The sequence below is a fragment of the Populus trichocarpa genome, chromosome 9 (genome assembly GCF_000002775.5).
Source record: "Populus trichocarpa isolate Nisqually-1 chromosome 9, P.trichocarpa_v4.1, whole genome shotgun sequence".
Classification (NCBI taxonomy): domain Eukaryota; kingdom Viridiplantae; phylum Streptophyta; class Magnoliopsida; order Malpighiales; family Salicaceae; genus Populus; species Populus trichocarpa.
The window spans coordinates 9,346,685-9,360,021 of record NC_037293.2 but is presented as its reverse complement, the minus strand read 5'-3'; the positions used below and the strand labels follow the sequence as shown (position 1 = coordinate 9,360,021).

The 13,337-nt window shown below is 35.4% G+C and overlaps 3 protein-coding genes and 1 long non-coding RNA gene across 5 annotated transcripts; 3 read left to right on the top strand and 1 right to left on the bottom strand.

Annotated features, from left to right (window-relative positions):
* Positions 1-138: 138 nt before the first annotated feature.
* LOC7456412 (two-component response regulator 24) lies at positions 139-686 on the bottom strand. The gene is made up of 2 exons (XM_002313797.1): positions 474-686; positions 139-315 (listed from the first exon to the last, which is right to left on the bottom strand). The coding sequence occupies exons 1-2, from the start codon at positions 684-686 to the stop codon at positions 139-141; spliced, it is 390 nt and encodes a 129-aa protein (XP_002313833.1).
* Positions 687-1,038: 352 nt separating this feature from the next.
* On the top strand, positions 1,039-1,823 carry LOC127905757 (uncharacterized). The gene is made up of 2 exons (XR_008060089.1): positions 1,039-1,295; positions 1,489-1,823. It is a non-coding gene; the product is annotated as an uncharacterized LOC127905757 (long non-coding RNA).
* Positions 1,824-5,246: 3,423 nt separating this feature from the next.
* LOC7457514 (uncharacterized) lies at positions 5,247-10,656 on the top strand. Its single transcript, XM_002313045.4, has 9 exons — positions 5,247-5,605; positions 6,479-6,682; positions 7,061-7,158; positions 7,865-7,955; positions 8,037-8,240; positions 8,326-8,576; positions 9,006-9,096; positions 9,194-9,410; positions 10,193-10,656. The coding sequence occupies exons 1-9, from the start codon at positions 5,441-5,443 to the stop codon at positions 10,402-10,404; spliced, it is 1,533 nt and encodes a 510-aa protein (XP_002313081.1). The 5' UTR covers positions 5,247-5,440; the 3' UTR covers positions 10,405-10,656.
* Positions 10,657-11,587: 931 nt separating this feature from the next.
* Positions 11,588-13,311, top strand: LOC7456413 (protein DMR6-LIKE OXYGENASE 2). 2 transcript variants are annotated; one of them, XM_024608596.2, is made up of 3 exons: positions 11,588-12,161; positions 12,481-12,757; positions 12,927-13,311. In XM_024608596.2, the coding sequence occupies exons 1-3, from the start codon at positions 11,710-11,712 to the stop codon at positions 13,179-13,181; spliced, it is 984 nt and encodes a 327-aa protein (XP_024464364.1). In that variant the 5' UTR covers positions 11,588-11,709; the 3' UTR covers positions 13,182-13,311. The 2 variants fall into 2 exon arrangements, with proteins under 2 accessions (XP_024464364.1, XP_024464363.1); XM_024608595.2 differs by having other exon boundaries at positions 11,589-12,161; positions 12,481-12,808.
* The last annotated feature ends 26 nt before the right edge of the window (positions 13,312-13,337 follow it).

Sequence of the window (13,337 nt, the reverse complement as noted above, 5' to 3'; positions counted from 1 at the left end):
AAACACAAGACATGGAAGCAAGAAAATCGAACCATTGTGCTCTATATCCTTGTTATAGGTAACATAAAAAAGGTTAGTTCCTTTTTGTCCTAGTCTAGGAAATTTATCAGCTACTGTGCCTTTTCTTTTTGGTATAGATCAGCTATTGTGGTTGATCTTATGGAGGATGGAGATGACCTTAGAACTTGTCAAAGGCTTCTCCTGATAATCATCTAGGCCAGCATCCATAAATTCTTGTATTTCTTGCTCGAGGGAACGTGTTGATACGCCTACAATAATGCTACGTATGCCCAGGGCACGGAGTTCCCTTGTTGCCTGCCATAAAGAAGAGAAGAAATGTTTTGTAACTTTGCTTTGATACTATGAAATTGCTTTGAAACTGTGAAACAAGAGTTTGGTTAAATCCCCCAGGAATGAAATCATGCTAAAAAAATGTATTGTACTTAATATTGAATGGTTAATATTCGATATACCTCAATCCCATTCATGATAGGCATGTCCCTGTCCATCACAATGAGGTCAAACTTTTTGCCTGAACAATGGAGGTCAACAGCTTCCTCTCCATTGGCAGCAACCTGGTTTTCGATTCCCAACTTACTCAAGAGCTTACTATGAATGGTTTTAATGATTCTATCATCATCGACAACAAGTGCAGTTATCTTGGTTCTGCCATTGCTTGTTGCCATCTCGTTTCTCTTGTTTAGTGCCAAACCACTTGAAGCTGATCTCCTATAGCTGCAGAACAAGCTATTATAAGGTCATAAATAGATGAAAATCATCAGATACGTTTTAAACTATCTACAAGATGTGATTATCCTTATTTGAGATGGCCATAATGAAAGACGTTTCCACAGAATATTTGCAATGTTCTGCTGAGAAAGGATAACAACACACTGTAAAGATATGCATGCATGCACCAATAATTCCAACCTGCTTTAGTTTTTCTCTTTTTCCCTCCTTAATAACGATTTTAGTTAATCAAATCTTGTTACTCCTTGTAAGATAGCCAACGATTTGTTGTGTGAAACAGCATTTTGAAAACAATATCATTTTCTTTCCCTTTGGGAGTTAGATATGCTAGCTCCTTTGCTTTGCATATCTGAATCACAATCTAGCATGTAATATGCTCTTGTTTGGCTAAAAGTTGCCCATTATAAAATATTTTCTCTTTCAATTATATCCAATATGGAATAATATAATACTTCAAGAGCAGATGATTATTGCATTTTTTTCAGGCTTCCATTCTAGTGACAACTTAAAAGTGAAGCAACTGCTAGATGTTTGATTAAGTTTCGGTAATCAATTAAACACCACAGATTTGCATGACAGAATTGACGCAACCAATTCTACATATTCCTCTCTATATATACTAATTATTCATCATATCTTGGTTTAGACCTCTGTATTTGAACCTTTTCTAAAGACCGGTCCTCATCTTCTCATTAAAGTTGGAAGTACTAGTGATTTATGCCAGTTTGTTTTGTGCAGATGATGCCTAAACCCTAGCTGTGTATTCTGCTGGTAAAGTTTTGTTCCGGATATACAAGTCATGGGGTGATGCTAATGTTCATAGAATATAGTACAAAATTGAAGTGGTGGGACGGTAGGTTGTTGTAAACCAAACTGGAGCATGGATTGGCAAGCAGTTTTTCCGAGAACCAAGTCAATCTCTCTTCCGTTGTGCTAGTTATATTAATGTTTTTCAAGTTGTTGATCAAGTAGCAGCTGCTGCTAATTAACTAAATGACTCGAATGTCAAGTGTGGCCTCTTGTTTGATTTGTATCAAGGCTAGGCAACCATATTGTTTGTTAATTACTTGTTCAACCTTGCGTGAATAATCAGGTTTTACGCCACCAATCGCAACCTCAAATCGACTCATGCGCTTATACTCTGAAAAGGGGCATTGAATATGAAGCCCAGAAACTGTTCGATGGAATGCCTCAAAGAAACGTTAAGTCATGGAACATCATAGTATCTGCCCACGTAAAATCTCAAAACTTAAGACAAGCGAAGGCCATATTTGATTCTGTTCCTGTTAGATTTGGTCACTTACAATTTATGTTATTGGGTTATGCTAGCTTGGATGGCTATTAAAGGAATGCCCTTGAATTGTTTGTTGAAATGGAAATGAAGAAGAAGTGAGATTGGGATTGATGAGTTTACTCTTACAATATAGCTAACTTTTATGCTAAGTTATGCAACTTGAATCATGGGAGGCAATTACATTCGTATACGGTGAAAACTGGCAGTTATGGAAGTGACTTTGTGGTTGGTTCTTTGATTGACATGAATTATAAATGTCGGTGTTTTAAAGAAGCTCTTGGGTTTTTTTTTTTTAAGATATATGAAAAAAAAAGGGATTTTATTTGGTTTCGAAGAATGCAATGGTGGCAGCATTTTGTGCAGAAGGTGAAATTGAAATCGTTGGATTGGAAGAGAGGAGATTTAATGATTCTGCTTCGTGAAATACATTGATTTCAGGTTATTTTCAAAATGGTTGTCAAGTTAAGCCATTGAAGTTGTTGTTTGTACGAGGGAGAATGGTGTTAAATGGAATGAGAATACTTTTGCTTAGCTTTTTGAGTGTTTGTGCTGATTTAAGAAACTTGAAGATTGGAAAAATAAAAACCATGCTAGTGTTGGAATATGAAGTATGCAGAGTAATTGCATTGCAATGGACTGGTGGTCCTAGAAGCTTGCAAGCTTTTTGAGCCAGTCGGAGAGAAGGATCTATTGTTTAGACTGCCTTATTTACTGGTTATGTCAAATTGAAGCAATACAGAGCTTTGAACTTTTAAGCAAGTTTATTGCCAAGGAGGCTGTAATTCCTGATGCTTTGATCCTTGTCAGTGCGCTTGGTGCATCTGCATTCCACGTCCAAGCTGCACTTGGTCCTGGGACGCAAGCTCATAGTTGTGCATTCAGAATTGGTGTTGAAATGAACATCAAGATGATGAAAGTTGGATGTCACATGCAACCCATGAGAAAGTTTTGCCAATAAGCTCCTCCATGTACGTACGTTTAATTGTTTGCGTGAATTTCATTTTTATGATATTGAACCATTGTGTTGAAATAGTTTCATTGGTTGCTGCAAACAACAGAGATATTTTATTGTTTGAGTAATTTAATTTGTAATTTGGCTCCTTTTTGTGTGTGTTCATATATGCGTAGAAGTGTATTTTTTTTCCTTGGAACAGCTGTGGTTTTTTTATTCACAGACCTCTCTTGCTCTTATCGTTTAACGTTGTGTTGAACTTGATTAAGAAGAAATATATTTACATAGAATGTGTTTGTATTCTTTAATTATATTTAAATAAAAATCTTTAATTATTACAATTAGCCAACTAGTTTCATGCTAAAATTGCAACAAAATGTGAATCCTTTTCTTCTTCTTCTTCTTCTTTTGTTCACTCTAACTCGGTATAGTGAGAAGGCAGCAACTGCAGGTATCTGATCTTGATCTTGTTCATGATGAAATAGGTAGGAACTGACTAAACTTGAAATCAGAATACTTCATGGTCATGTTGCTTGAGAGCTCGTACGCCTAATTGGTTGTGTTGCTTTTGTTCCCAAGGTTCTTTGATTTGGAGATGATCTCTATGAATTAAAGTTTTTGACTAGCTAGTTATGCTATGAAGATAATGAATAGTTTAAGAAACAGAAGATAACTTCACTCCAAGCTGAACTGGGAAGTGGTGTAATGGCTTAATTGTTCTTTGTTCTGATTTTGATCATTCTGAAGAACAAAAGAAACGCAGCTCACAATCAATATCCAAGTAAGGTTGGGTCTTACAACCATGTTTTCACAAGAAATCTAGAGGCACCGTCCCTTAAAGAAGGCACTGCGTTTTACCACTGAAAGTTGATAAATTTATGAGGAGACAAGGAATTTGATTTCAACTATGGGCATGAACAGAACAAAAGAAACGCAACTCACAACCAACACAGCAAAATACTGACATGCTAAAGAAGAAAGGACTTTCACTGTTCAATTAACGGTGAAAGTCCATTTTGATTTTTCAATATTCATGTTTTTCAGATTTGTTGGTTCCTGTAATTTCAGTGAAAACTAAAAGAGAATGAGTTTCACTGTAGTCCATTGTGATCCCTCAGTGTTCATGTGTTTCCAGATTTGATCCCTATAGTTTCAGTGAATTTTCATTTCAGTGAAAGCTAAAAGGAGAGTGGACTTTCACTGTTCAGTTAGCAGTGAAAGTCCATGTTGGTCCCTCAATATTCGTGTTCTTTAGTTTTGGCCTCGACAGGAGTAATTTCATTTCAATGAAAACTAAAAGAGAATGGACTTCATTGTAGTCTATTTTGGTCCCTCTATATTCATGTTCTCTAGATTTGGTCCCTGTAGTTTTGGTGAAAACTGAAAGAGAATGAACTTGTTCAATTAAATAGTGAAAGTCCATTTTGGCCCCTCAATACTTGAGTGTTTTAGATTCTGTCCCCGTAGTTTTAGTAAAATTTCCTTGTAATACCTCAATCTGATAGTGAAAGTGCATTTTGGTCCCTTAATATTCATGCTCTCCATATTTGATCTCCGTAGATGCAATGTAATTTCATTGTGGTCCCTCTATTTTTCATATTTCATACTCGATCCCCATAGTTTTCATTGAAATTAAATTTTGGTCCCTTGTTTTCTTCATATTTTTAAGAGTTGGTCCATGTAGCTTTAGTTAACATGCATTTTAGTGCCTCAAATTCTCCAAGAATATATATTTTAATTATCACATAATTAAATGAAAAAACACCCACCCCGCGTCATCATGCGAATATATTAACTAATTTAAACTAATTATTTCGATCTACCCAGGACTCGATGATACATGAGCTTGGAAGATTAAAAAAAATAAAATATAATGCTAATTATTCTTACCACTTTGCACATTTCTGCCCGAGACCTTGCATGGACTCTACATTTGTTTTCTTTTAACTCACGGGCTAGTAAAGCAAAATCAAAATTTTCAAGGGGCCAAAATCAAATATTTTGAGAGAGAAAAATAAGTTGAGGAAAAAGAAGAAGAGGAAAAGCTTCTTTTACGAGTCTGGTTCTGTGTCAACTGTCAAGTGCCGATTTACAGTTTATTTAGTTTTTTTTTATTTTTTAACATTTATTTTTATATTAATATATTAAAACAATTTTAAAATATTGAAACAATTTAATTTAAAAAGATAAAAAACATTAAGTTCCTTCAAAATCGCTTTTGTAATCCAAAAACAAAAACAACCAGGTCGTTATAATACTTCACCCGTGTCGCCAGATACCCATTTAACTTCAACAAAACGCTGCCGTTTTAGCCCAATTCCTTAATTCCCACGTCGAATCAGACCGATCCTCACCTTAAAAACCAGAAAGACTTCAAACTCAAAAACAAGAAGAAAGGTAAAGCTTCGAATTTCAATACCGGTCCATTGATACAGAATACTGAAATGGAAGATGGCATAAACCCTCAAATTAAAGAAGATAAAGAAGAACCCCAAGAAGAAGAAAAACATGAGGGATCACAAACAAGCAGTGGATGGGGAGGGTGGGGTTTCTCTGCTTTCTCTGTTTTATCAGATCTTCAAAAGAAAGCTGAAGAGATCTCTCGCAATGTAAGTCTTCTTTTTTTTTATCACTCAGTCATTCGCTCCCTTAAGTATTTGCTTTCATTTTGGGTTAATGAAATCTGGGTTTGGATTTATTTGTTTTCTTTGGTGCTAGATCTGGTTTGTTATGGGAAAAAATGTTTTTTTTTTTAGTTTAGAGTAGTATTTTTTTATGATTTTTTTTTTTATTTTGATTGTTTTTTTATTTTTCGATTTAGGTTTTCTGTTTTCGGTGAAAATGTAGTTATTTTAGTGATCACTTTTGTTTTTTAGTTTGTTTGTGCAAGTGAATGTGATCTTGGACTGATGGTGATTTTTTTTAACCTCTATGGAAATATCTACTTTGTGATATTACACCTTTTTTTTCATCACCTTTTTAAGTTCTATGGAGATATCTACTTTATGGCAAAGCTATATGTTAAAATCGTTTTGCTTGCGGGTTTGCAAATGGAAGTTTTCATCGGCAACGTTTGATCCCGTTTCTTCATTTGAACTTTTAATTTAATTTCTTAGGGCGTTAAGCCCCGATTCATACCAAAAAAAACTTTAAACTATTTTGGGTTTCTTTCTATTCAAAGAATATGAAAAAGAAAGGTAAGTTTTGTTTTTCATGTTTAAGTGCCGTGTTCAATAAAACCTGACTTGGATGCAGCCACCAAGGTTTCTACTTGGTTTCCCATCTGTTGGGATATGATTGCTCAAAAGGATTAATTTTTTGATGAACAATTGAGTGTTTGTTTATGAATTACTGGGATTATGCAAAAGGTGGGATTTGGAATTGTTTTTTTTTCACAATATGTTGTCCTATTTATTTTGCATTTGCATTGTTGTTGGTGGATTTGGCTTGGATTTCTTTTAATAGTTCCTCTGCGTGTGCAGGCTGCTGTGGTTGCAGAAAAGGCAGCAAAGAGCATCACAGATTTGAATATTGCTGAGGACTCAGAATCTTCAAAAGGGGAGCCAGAGGAAGAAGAATCTGCAAGTGATAAGGAAACCAAAGGTGAGGAAACTGAAGATGACAAGCTTCGGAAATCTACTTTGGAGAAATTGGAAAAAGCAAGTGAGGATTCCATCCTTGGCCAGGCAAGTTACTTGCACATTGCTGTTTCAAATTTGACGTGTTATTGCAGTTCCAATGGACACAGTTATAACTATTTTTTTCTTGCATCTTCAAGTTCTATAACTTGCTTTGGCTTCTAGTCCCTTTACTTGACATCTGTTTCAAATTTTAATAAGTATCGCCTCACTCTCGTTTTCATCACACCTTTTGAAGTTCTGCCTCATCATGTTACAGCTCTATTCTTGTGAATTTCTTCACTTGGCTGGCTCTAATATTTGTTTTACAGAATTGTCTTTTATTTGCACATGGGTACTTGAAGTGCATTTCTTATTCATCTTTTTGTGATATTAGCTGCCTTGTTTAATTCTGCAAGCAGTATCATTTTTTCCCAACATTTTTAGGGCTTGAAGGTTCTTGATCACTCTGTGGAGAATTTGGCTTCAGGAGCTTGGCAGGCATTAGGAAGTGCATGGAAAGGGGGTTCTAATCTGGTTCAAAAGTAAGGTTCTTGATCATCACAGCTAAACTTTGTTATTTATGCAATTGAAAATCTCATTTGTAATTGAGGGAAATTTATTAATGGTCAATCCTGAAAGCTTAACAGACTTTTCTTGTCTCTTTCCTTTCCAAACTCAATGTAGAAACTAGTTGAGAATAACAAATAGAGCTGCTATGGGGATTCTTTTTGGTGGTGTTGTTTCCTTTTTCAGCTTTTGTCTCTGTGGCTGTAAGCCTTGCCTCCATCTTTGTGCACGATATTAATTATAAATTTTGGTTTGATTGGAAGAAAAACCTAAACCATATAAGGATTCATTTACATATCTAGTCTTAACCATCCATTGGAAAGAGGAGTATATGAGGTCAGGATAAGATCCAATAGGAAAATGCCATGAAAGGTAACAACATTTCATGAGATAAGGTCATGAAAGGTGTCTAAGTTTGCACCGGCCTATGAAATTTAAAGGAAAATAATGGTACAATTGTGAGAGCACCGCATTTTGGAAGAAAGGTAGCAACATTTTTGTTTTATGTATGCTCTTAGAACTCCCAACCCCCTCTACTTATCTGAATTTTTTTATATAAAAAAAAAACAGAGAATAGGAAATTGTAACTCGGGTGGTAAGCTGCTGTGAGATCCCATATTTCAACCCAGGTGTCTTATTTTCACTCTCTTTCTGTGCTTTTTTTCCCATGTCTTTCTTCAGGCTTGAGAATTCTGCTGTGAACCTTGCGGATTCAATTCAGCAAGGTAGCTTACCAGGATCAGCCGGTTCAGTTGCACCATCCTTACTTGAGGTCGTGAATCCCGTTGTTTAGCTCTTTTATTTTTATTTTTTCCAAATTTCATTGTCGGTTACTCTAGCCATCACGTTGCAGACTGGAAAAGCTTTTACAGCAAAGGGAATGCAAGTACTTGAATATGTAGGCAAGGAAACCATGGATCTACTGATCACAGAGACTGGTATTGAAGTTGAGAAAAACACTAAGAACTCTGAAAAAGGAGCTGATGAGGATCATTTACTTGAGGAGATGACATTTGATCGGTGTTTCTATATATATGGAGGTCCAGAACAGTTGGAGGTCATTTCTTTAGCCTTTTACTTGAAACTTGCATTTGTTTGAATTGATAGTGACTATTGAAAGTGTTGGATTGTAATTCTATCAGGAGTTGGAGGCATTGTCCAACCATTATGCACTGTTATTTAACCGCAGAAAGGCTAAATTGTCATCAGAAGAGAAGTCTGCATATGATGGAAAGCTTAAACTGGTTCAGCAAATTTTTAGTTTAAGCACTGAAATGGATGCTGCAGAGTTTGAAAAAGGAAAGAAAATAGAGTCTGCAACTGAGGGAAGTAGTGACGAGATGAAAAATTTACATGATTCAAGCGTCAGCAAGGCTGCTGACATGGCTGCAGGGTAATTTTGCTTGACGCATACAAGATTTTTGTATTCAGTTTGGAAATTTAACATGTACTCTGTATTCTCTTCACAAGTCTGTTATTTATGAAGCTGTTTTTGGGTTTCCAGGATTTTCAGTAGTGGAACTATTGTTTTCCTGTATTTAGTGTTGGTCCATTTCTCATTATCTTAGTCTTTTGATTTGTATACATTCTACAACACAACCTTGGTTTTTCGCTCATCGGTGTTTAAACTTGACGCTGCATGTTAGCTTTGTTATTTCATTGTAATCACTGGTTGCAAGGCAGATGTCACAAGATCCAATCATGAGTGGTGACAGTTGTCATTTGTCAACTACAGCAATAGAAATATGGCTGTCTGCTGTAGTTGAACTTCTTTTAGTTTTTGTTGTACACATGTCCTTGAAACTTTTCCTGTCATTTACAGGTTCACAAATGCTTTAGCAGGACAAGCTGTGAATGACATAATTCAAAGGACAGCTGGAAGACTTGAAACTCTTCACTCAGAGGGGGTCCATGTATGGAGATATCTTTTATTTATTTGTTTTTCTATGTTCACATTTCGTTTACTGTTTGAAGAAGGCAAAATATGATAAACTATGCATGCCTATGCAGAGACTCTCTGAAATGTGCTGTTCGGCAGTGTCTCAACTTCTGATGCTTGGTAAATCTGTCATATCCAATGCTAACAAAGTTCAGCAAGAAGATGCTGACGGGGATATTGTGGACATTGACTGGCCTGAAGATTCTGTTGAAAAAGCTAAGGTGATGCGCACCAAGGCACGGTCAATGGCAGGATATGTGGAAGCAGTTTCCAACAGCTTTATCACAGGTAGATTTACAAGACTCTTCCAGCTCTAATCTTATAGCTATTTTCTCTATTTTAAGCATTTTAGGCATCTTATTGAATATCTACTTGATATGGTCTTTACATGATATGACCCTCCAAATCTTTTAGCAGTTCAGGTTTGGTCCTGAAATCATTGACCCATGTAACAAGTTCTAAAGTTCTGCCATTTAGAATGAATGCTCCAAGTTTCTGCTTTCGAGTTATTTAAATCTTTAGTTTTTTCAAATCCATCCAATTGGAAGAAATCACTGCTCGTAATAGGCATGTATAAACTTATCTAGCACTGAGCAGATGCATTGTTTGTAAGAACTGTCCATGTTGGATAACAGTCGGGTTCTGTTAATGAAAGGCCTTCCTACTAAAATCATTTAGGTATGCTATATGAGGGAAAGCCTGGCATTTTTGTGCTGAGAATATTATGGAGTTGACTTCTAGAAAAGAGAAGCATGCACATGTAGAATGTAATCATGTTGGTAATTTAGAAAATGGTTGTCTGGGTGTCTTGGTTTATTTAATTGTTGTCTTTTCTTAGGAATGGAAATATTTGGTCTTGTAAGTTCTATTCGAACCATTACAAGACTCATTAGAATGATGGCAGTCAAGTGGCATGCACATGATGGGTTTCAGGATATCTCCATTTATTGTCTATCTATTTCTTTATTCATATTTTTTTCTTCCATTGTGGCATGGCGCATTGTCTACAGGTAAAAAAGATATGGATAGGTGATTTTATCTGATAGTTTGAGCTTATTATTTTGATCCAGGCATCTCTGATGTAGCAGAAGCTTATGCAGCAGCCATAAACGGTGCTACTGCAGATTCCCATGAAAACTTCCAACAATCATCAATTCAGGACAAAGTCAATGCCTTCTCTGAACTTCTCCGCACTGACCGGACCACTGCAGTGAGCAAAATCCAGGATGGGCTCCAGTACTTGTCATATGTAGTCATTTCCACATCTATGCCTGCTGCTTGATCACTCGATTTCTACCAGTTTCTTTTTTCCTACATCCTCCAACTTCTCACTAGTTATGTTTGTAAATAGATAAATTCATCTTAAAATGGGTCTTGCTGTCTGATCCTAAATCAACGGATCCACGTTTAGCTTGAACATTCTTTTAGATCATTTAAGGGTTGAATTTGAATGCTAGCCTCAAAAGCTGAACAGTTTATATCCCATGTCAGACAATATAAGAACAAAAAGAGAAATTGTTATGTTCGACATGAATTTGATTGGTTTATAATGATTCAGCAGTTAGGAGTCTTAATAAGATTTATAGACAATGTGGGACTTAGCCGTTTGCGCTGCTTTTTCATGACCTGTTTTTGCCTGAATGAGCCCCCCGTGATTGGATACAATCTCTCGGGTCTATGCAAGTGAAGGGTTTACCTCTTGGCTTGAGAGTAACTATTCCCTTCATGTACATTTTTTTATTAAAAAAAATTCTATAGATTTGAAATAAGAATGAAAAAATATGTCACTTTAATCAAAACTCTATATTTTTATTCATGAGGTTTTTTCTTTTACTTTACAAAAACATATCTTTTTAAGTATTGTTTTTAAAATTAAAACTTCTCACAATCTTAAAAGCAAGTTTTAATAAATAAATAAAACTCTAAATGGATAATTTTTAGGTAAATGTATCAAAATAGAATAATAAATTTGAGAAAAATCATATAAAAAATCTACAATAGAAGATAGACGTTTTATTTGCATTGAATGTTAATGAGGAATTATATTAAGAAAAAATCAAGCATATTAGCTTCATATATAAATATTAAAAAAATATTTGTTAATATTACTATATAAAACACTATTATTATTTGAAAACCATGACATAATTTGATAATTATTTAAATACTTTCTAATAAATTTATTTAATATGAATTTTATTAAAAAATATATAAAAATAAAGAGTCATTTAAAAAAAGAAAAAAGCTTAGACATGCCTAGAATCAAAATCATAAAGCCTAAATGACCGGTTTTTTTAGCTTTAAATTATTAATTTTTATATTTTTAAATTATTTTAATATATTAAAAAATTAAAAAAATATATTATTTTAATATATTTTTAAATAAAAAATACTTGAAAAAAAAGAAATTTACCGTACTACCATCGCTAAACAACTCTTCGCAACATTTTTCTTCGATCATTTGGGGGTAGTCTAATAAAATGTCTAGATTCAGTACACCTGAAAGCCCCCTTTAACACACGTTCTCCTAGTTTCTGTTGCAAGAAACACAAGACCATTTGCTTCATACTAAGATTTATCTTGTACCATGGGAGATTTAGATTTGTCCTTCATTCAAGATCTTGAAAACAGGCCTAATGTCAAAGTCATAGAACCTGAGGAAGTCCCGGTAATCGATTTCTTCACTTCAAGCCACGGAGACACCAAAGAAATTGTCTCAGAGATAGGAAATGCATGCAGGAAGTGGGGATTCTTTCAAGTAATTAACCATGGTGTACCTCTAGAGTTATCTAAAAGAATGGTGAAGATGGCGAAAGAGTTCTTTGATCAACCAATCGAGGAAAAAAAGAAGGTGAAGCGAGACGAAGGGAATTCTATGGGGTATCATGATAGGGAGCACACTAAGAATGTTAGGGACTGGAAGGAAGTGTTTGATTTCTCACTGGAAGATCCTAGACTTGTCCCAGCCATGGATAACCTAGATGATCAGGAATTGAGGACCATAAGTAATCGTTGGCCTCAGTACCCTACTGAATTTAGGTAACTTGCTTATTTTCCTACGAAATAGTAAGGCCAACACTCTCAGGATACTTTTATTAGTTAATTAGGGATGTGTCTATAACTATAATAATTGATATATAGATTTACTAGTCCTAAATTATCGAGCTGTTCGTTTAATATATACTCATAGAAGAATTGGTCAGTATGTTTGATCAGATAAGTTTTTTTTTATTTTGTATGATTGGTTTGTTTGTAAATCATTTTCCGATTAGTTCAGGTCTTACATCTACTAGTAGTTCTGGTCTTAATGTTGCTCTTCCACTAGATTGGGTGACCTAATAGATTATAGTCTTACCAGGAAAGCATGTCAGGAGTATTCTCGAGAAGTGGAGAAGCTTGGTTATAGGCTGTTGAAACTTGTTTCTTTGAGCTTAGGCTTGCCTGCTAACAGGCTAAATGGCTACTTCATTGACCAAACCAGCCTCTGTAGGATAAATCACTATCCTCCTTGCCCTAACCCCAGCCTAGCTCTTGGGGTTGGTCGACACAAAGATTTCAGTGCCTTAACTGTCCTTGCTCAGGATGATGTTGGAGGATTGGAAATAAGACGAAAATCAGACGGTGAATGGATACCAGTTAAGCCAATTCCAGATGCATTTATCGTTAATGTCGGCGACATTATTCAGGCATGACAATACAAAATACTGGCATTAATTGGCAGCTGAAATCTTGACTGTCAAGTTACATCTATAGTTCAAAGTACTATATATATTGTTTCCTGAATCATTGAATTTGTTTGTATAGGTTTGGAGTAACGACACCTATGAGAGTGTGGAGCACAGGGTGGTAGTGAACACTGAGAAGGAAAGGTTCTCAATTCCAGTACTACTCTTACCTGCTCACCATGTCAACATCGAGCCACTGGAAGAGCTACTTAATGAGCAGAACCCTGCCAAATACCAACGATATAATTGGGGGAAGTTCTATGCTAGCAGAATCCGCGGTGATTACAAGAAACGGGATGTAGAAAATATCCAAATTCATCATTTGAAAAAGTAACTTTCGTAGCTAGAGTGAGATTTATGAGTGTAGTTTATGTGCAGTAGCAACTTGGTTTAGCTTCTTTGTATTAAGGTGACCAAGATGACATTCTGTAAAAATTTGGAAGAATAAATCAGTTTGCAATGTAGCAAGGGTCGTTCCTGCTAGGTAATA

Coding starts and splice junctions, on each gene's coding strand:
- LOC7456412 (XM_002313797.1), bottom strand. CDS start 686: ATGGCAACAAGCAATGGCAGAACCAAGATAACTGCACTTGTTGTCGAT. Junction 316..473: donor CTATCATGAATGGGATTGAG/GTATATCGAATA, acceptor TCTTTATGGCAG/GCAACAAGGGAACTCCGTGC.
- LOC7457514 (XM_002313045.4), top strand. CDS start 5,441: ATGGAAGATGGCATAAACCCTCAAATTAAAGAAGATAAAGAAGAACCC. Junction 7,159..7,864: donor GGTTCTAATCTGGTTCAAAA/GTAAGGTTCTTG, acceptor GTCTTTCTTCAG/GCTTGAGAATTCTGCTGTGA. Junction 7,956..8,036: donor TTGCACCATCCTTACTTGAG/GTCGTGAATCCC, acceptor ATCACGTTGCAG/ACTGGAAAAGCTTTTACAGC.
- LOC7456413 (XM_024608595.2), top strand. CDS start 11,710: ATGGGAGATTTAGATTTGTCCTTCATTCAAGATCTTGAAAACAGGCCT. Junction 12,162..12,480: donor CAGTACCCTACTGAATTTAG/GTAACTTGCTTA, acceptor TAGTCTTACCAG/GAAAGCATGTCAGGAGTATT. Junction 12,809..12,926: donor ATGTCGGCGACATTATTCAG/GCATGACAATAC, acceptor TTGTTTGTATAG/GTTTGGAGTAACGACACCTA.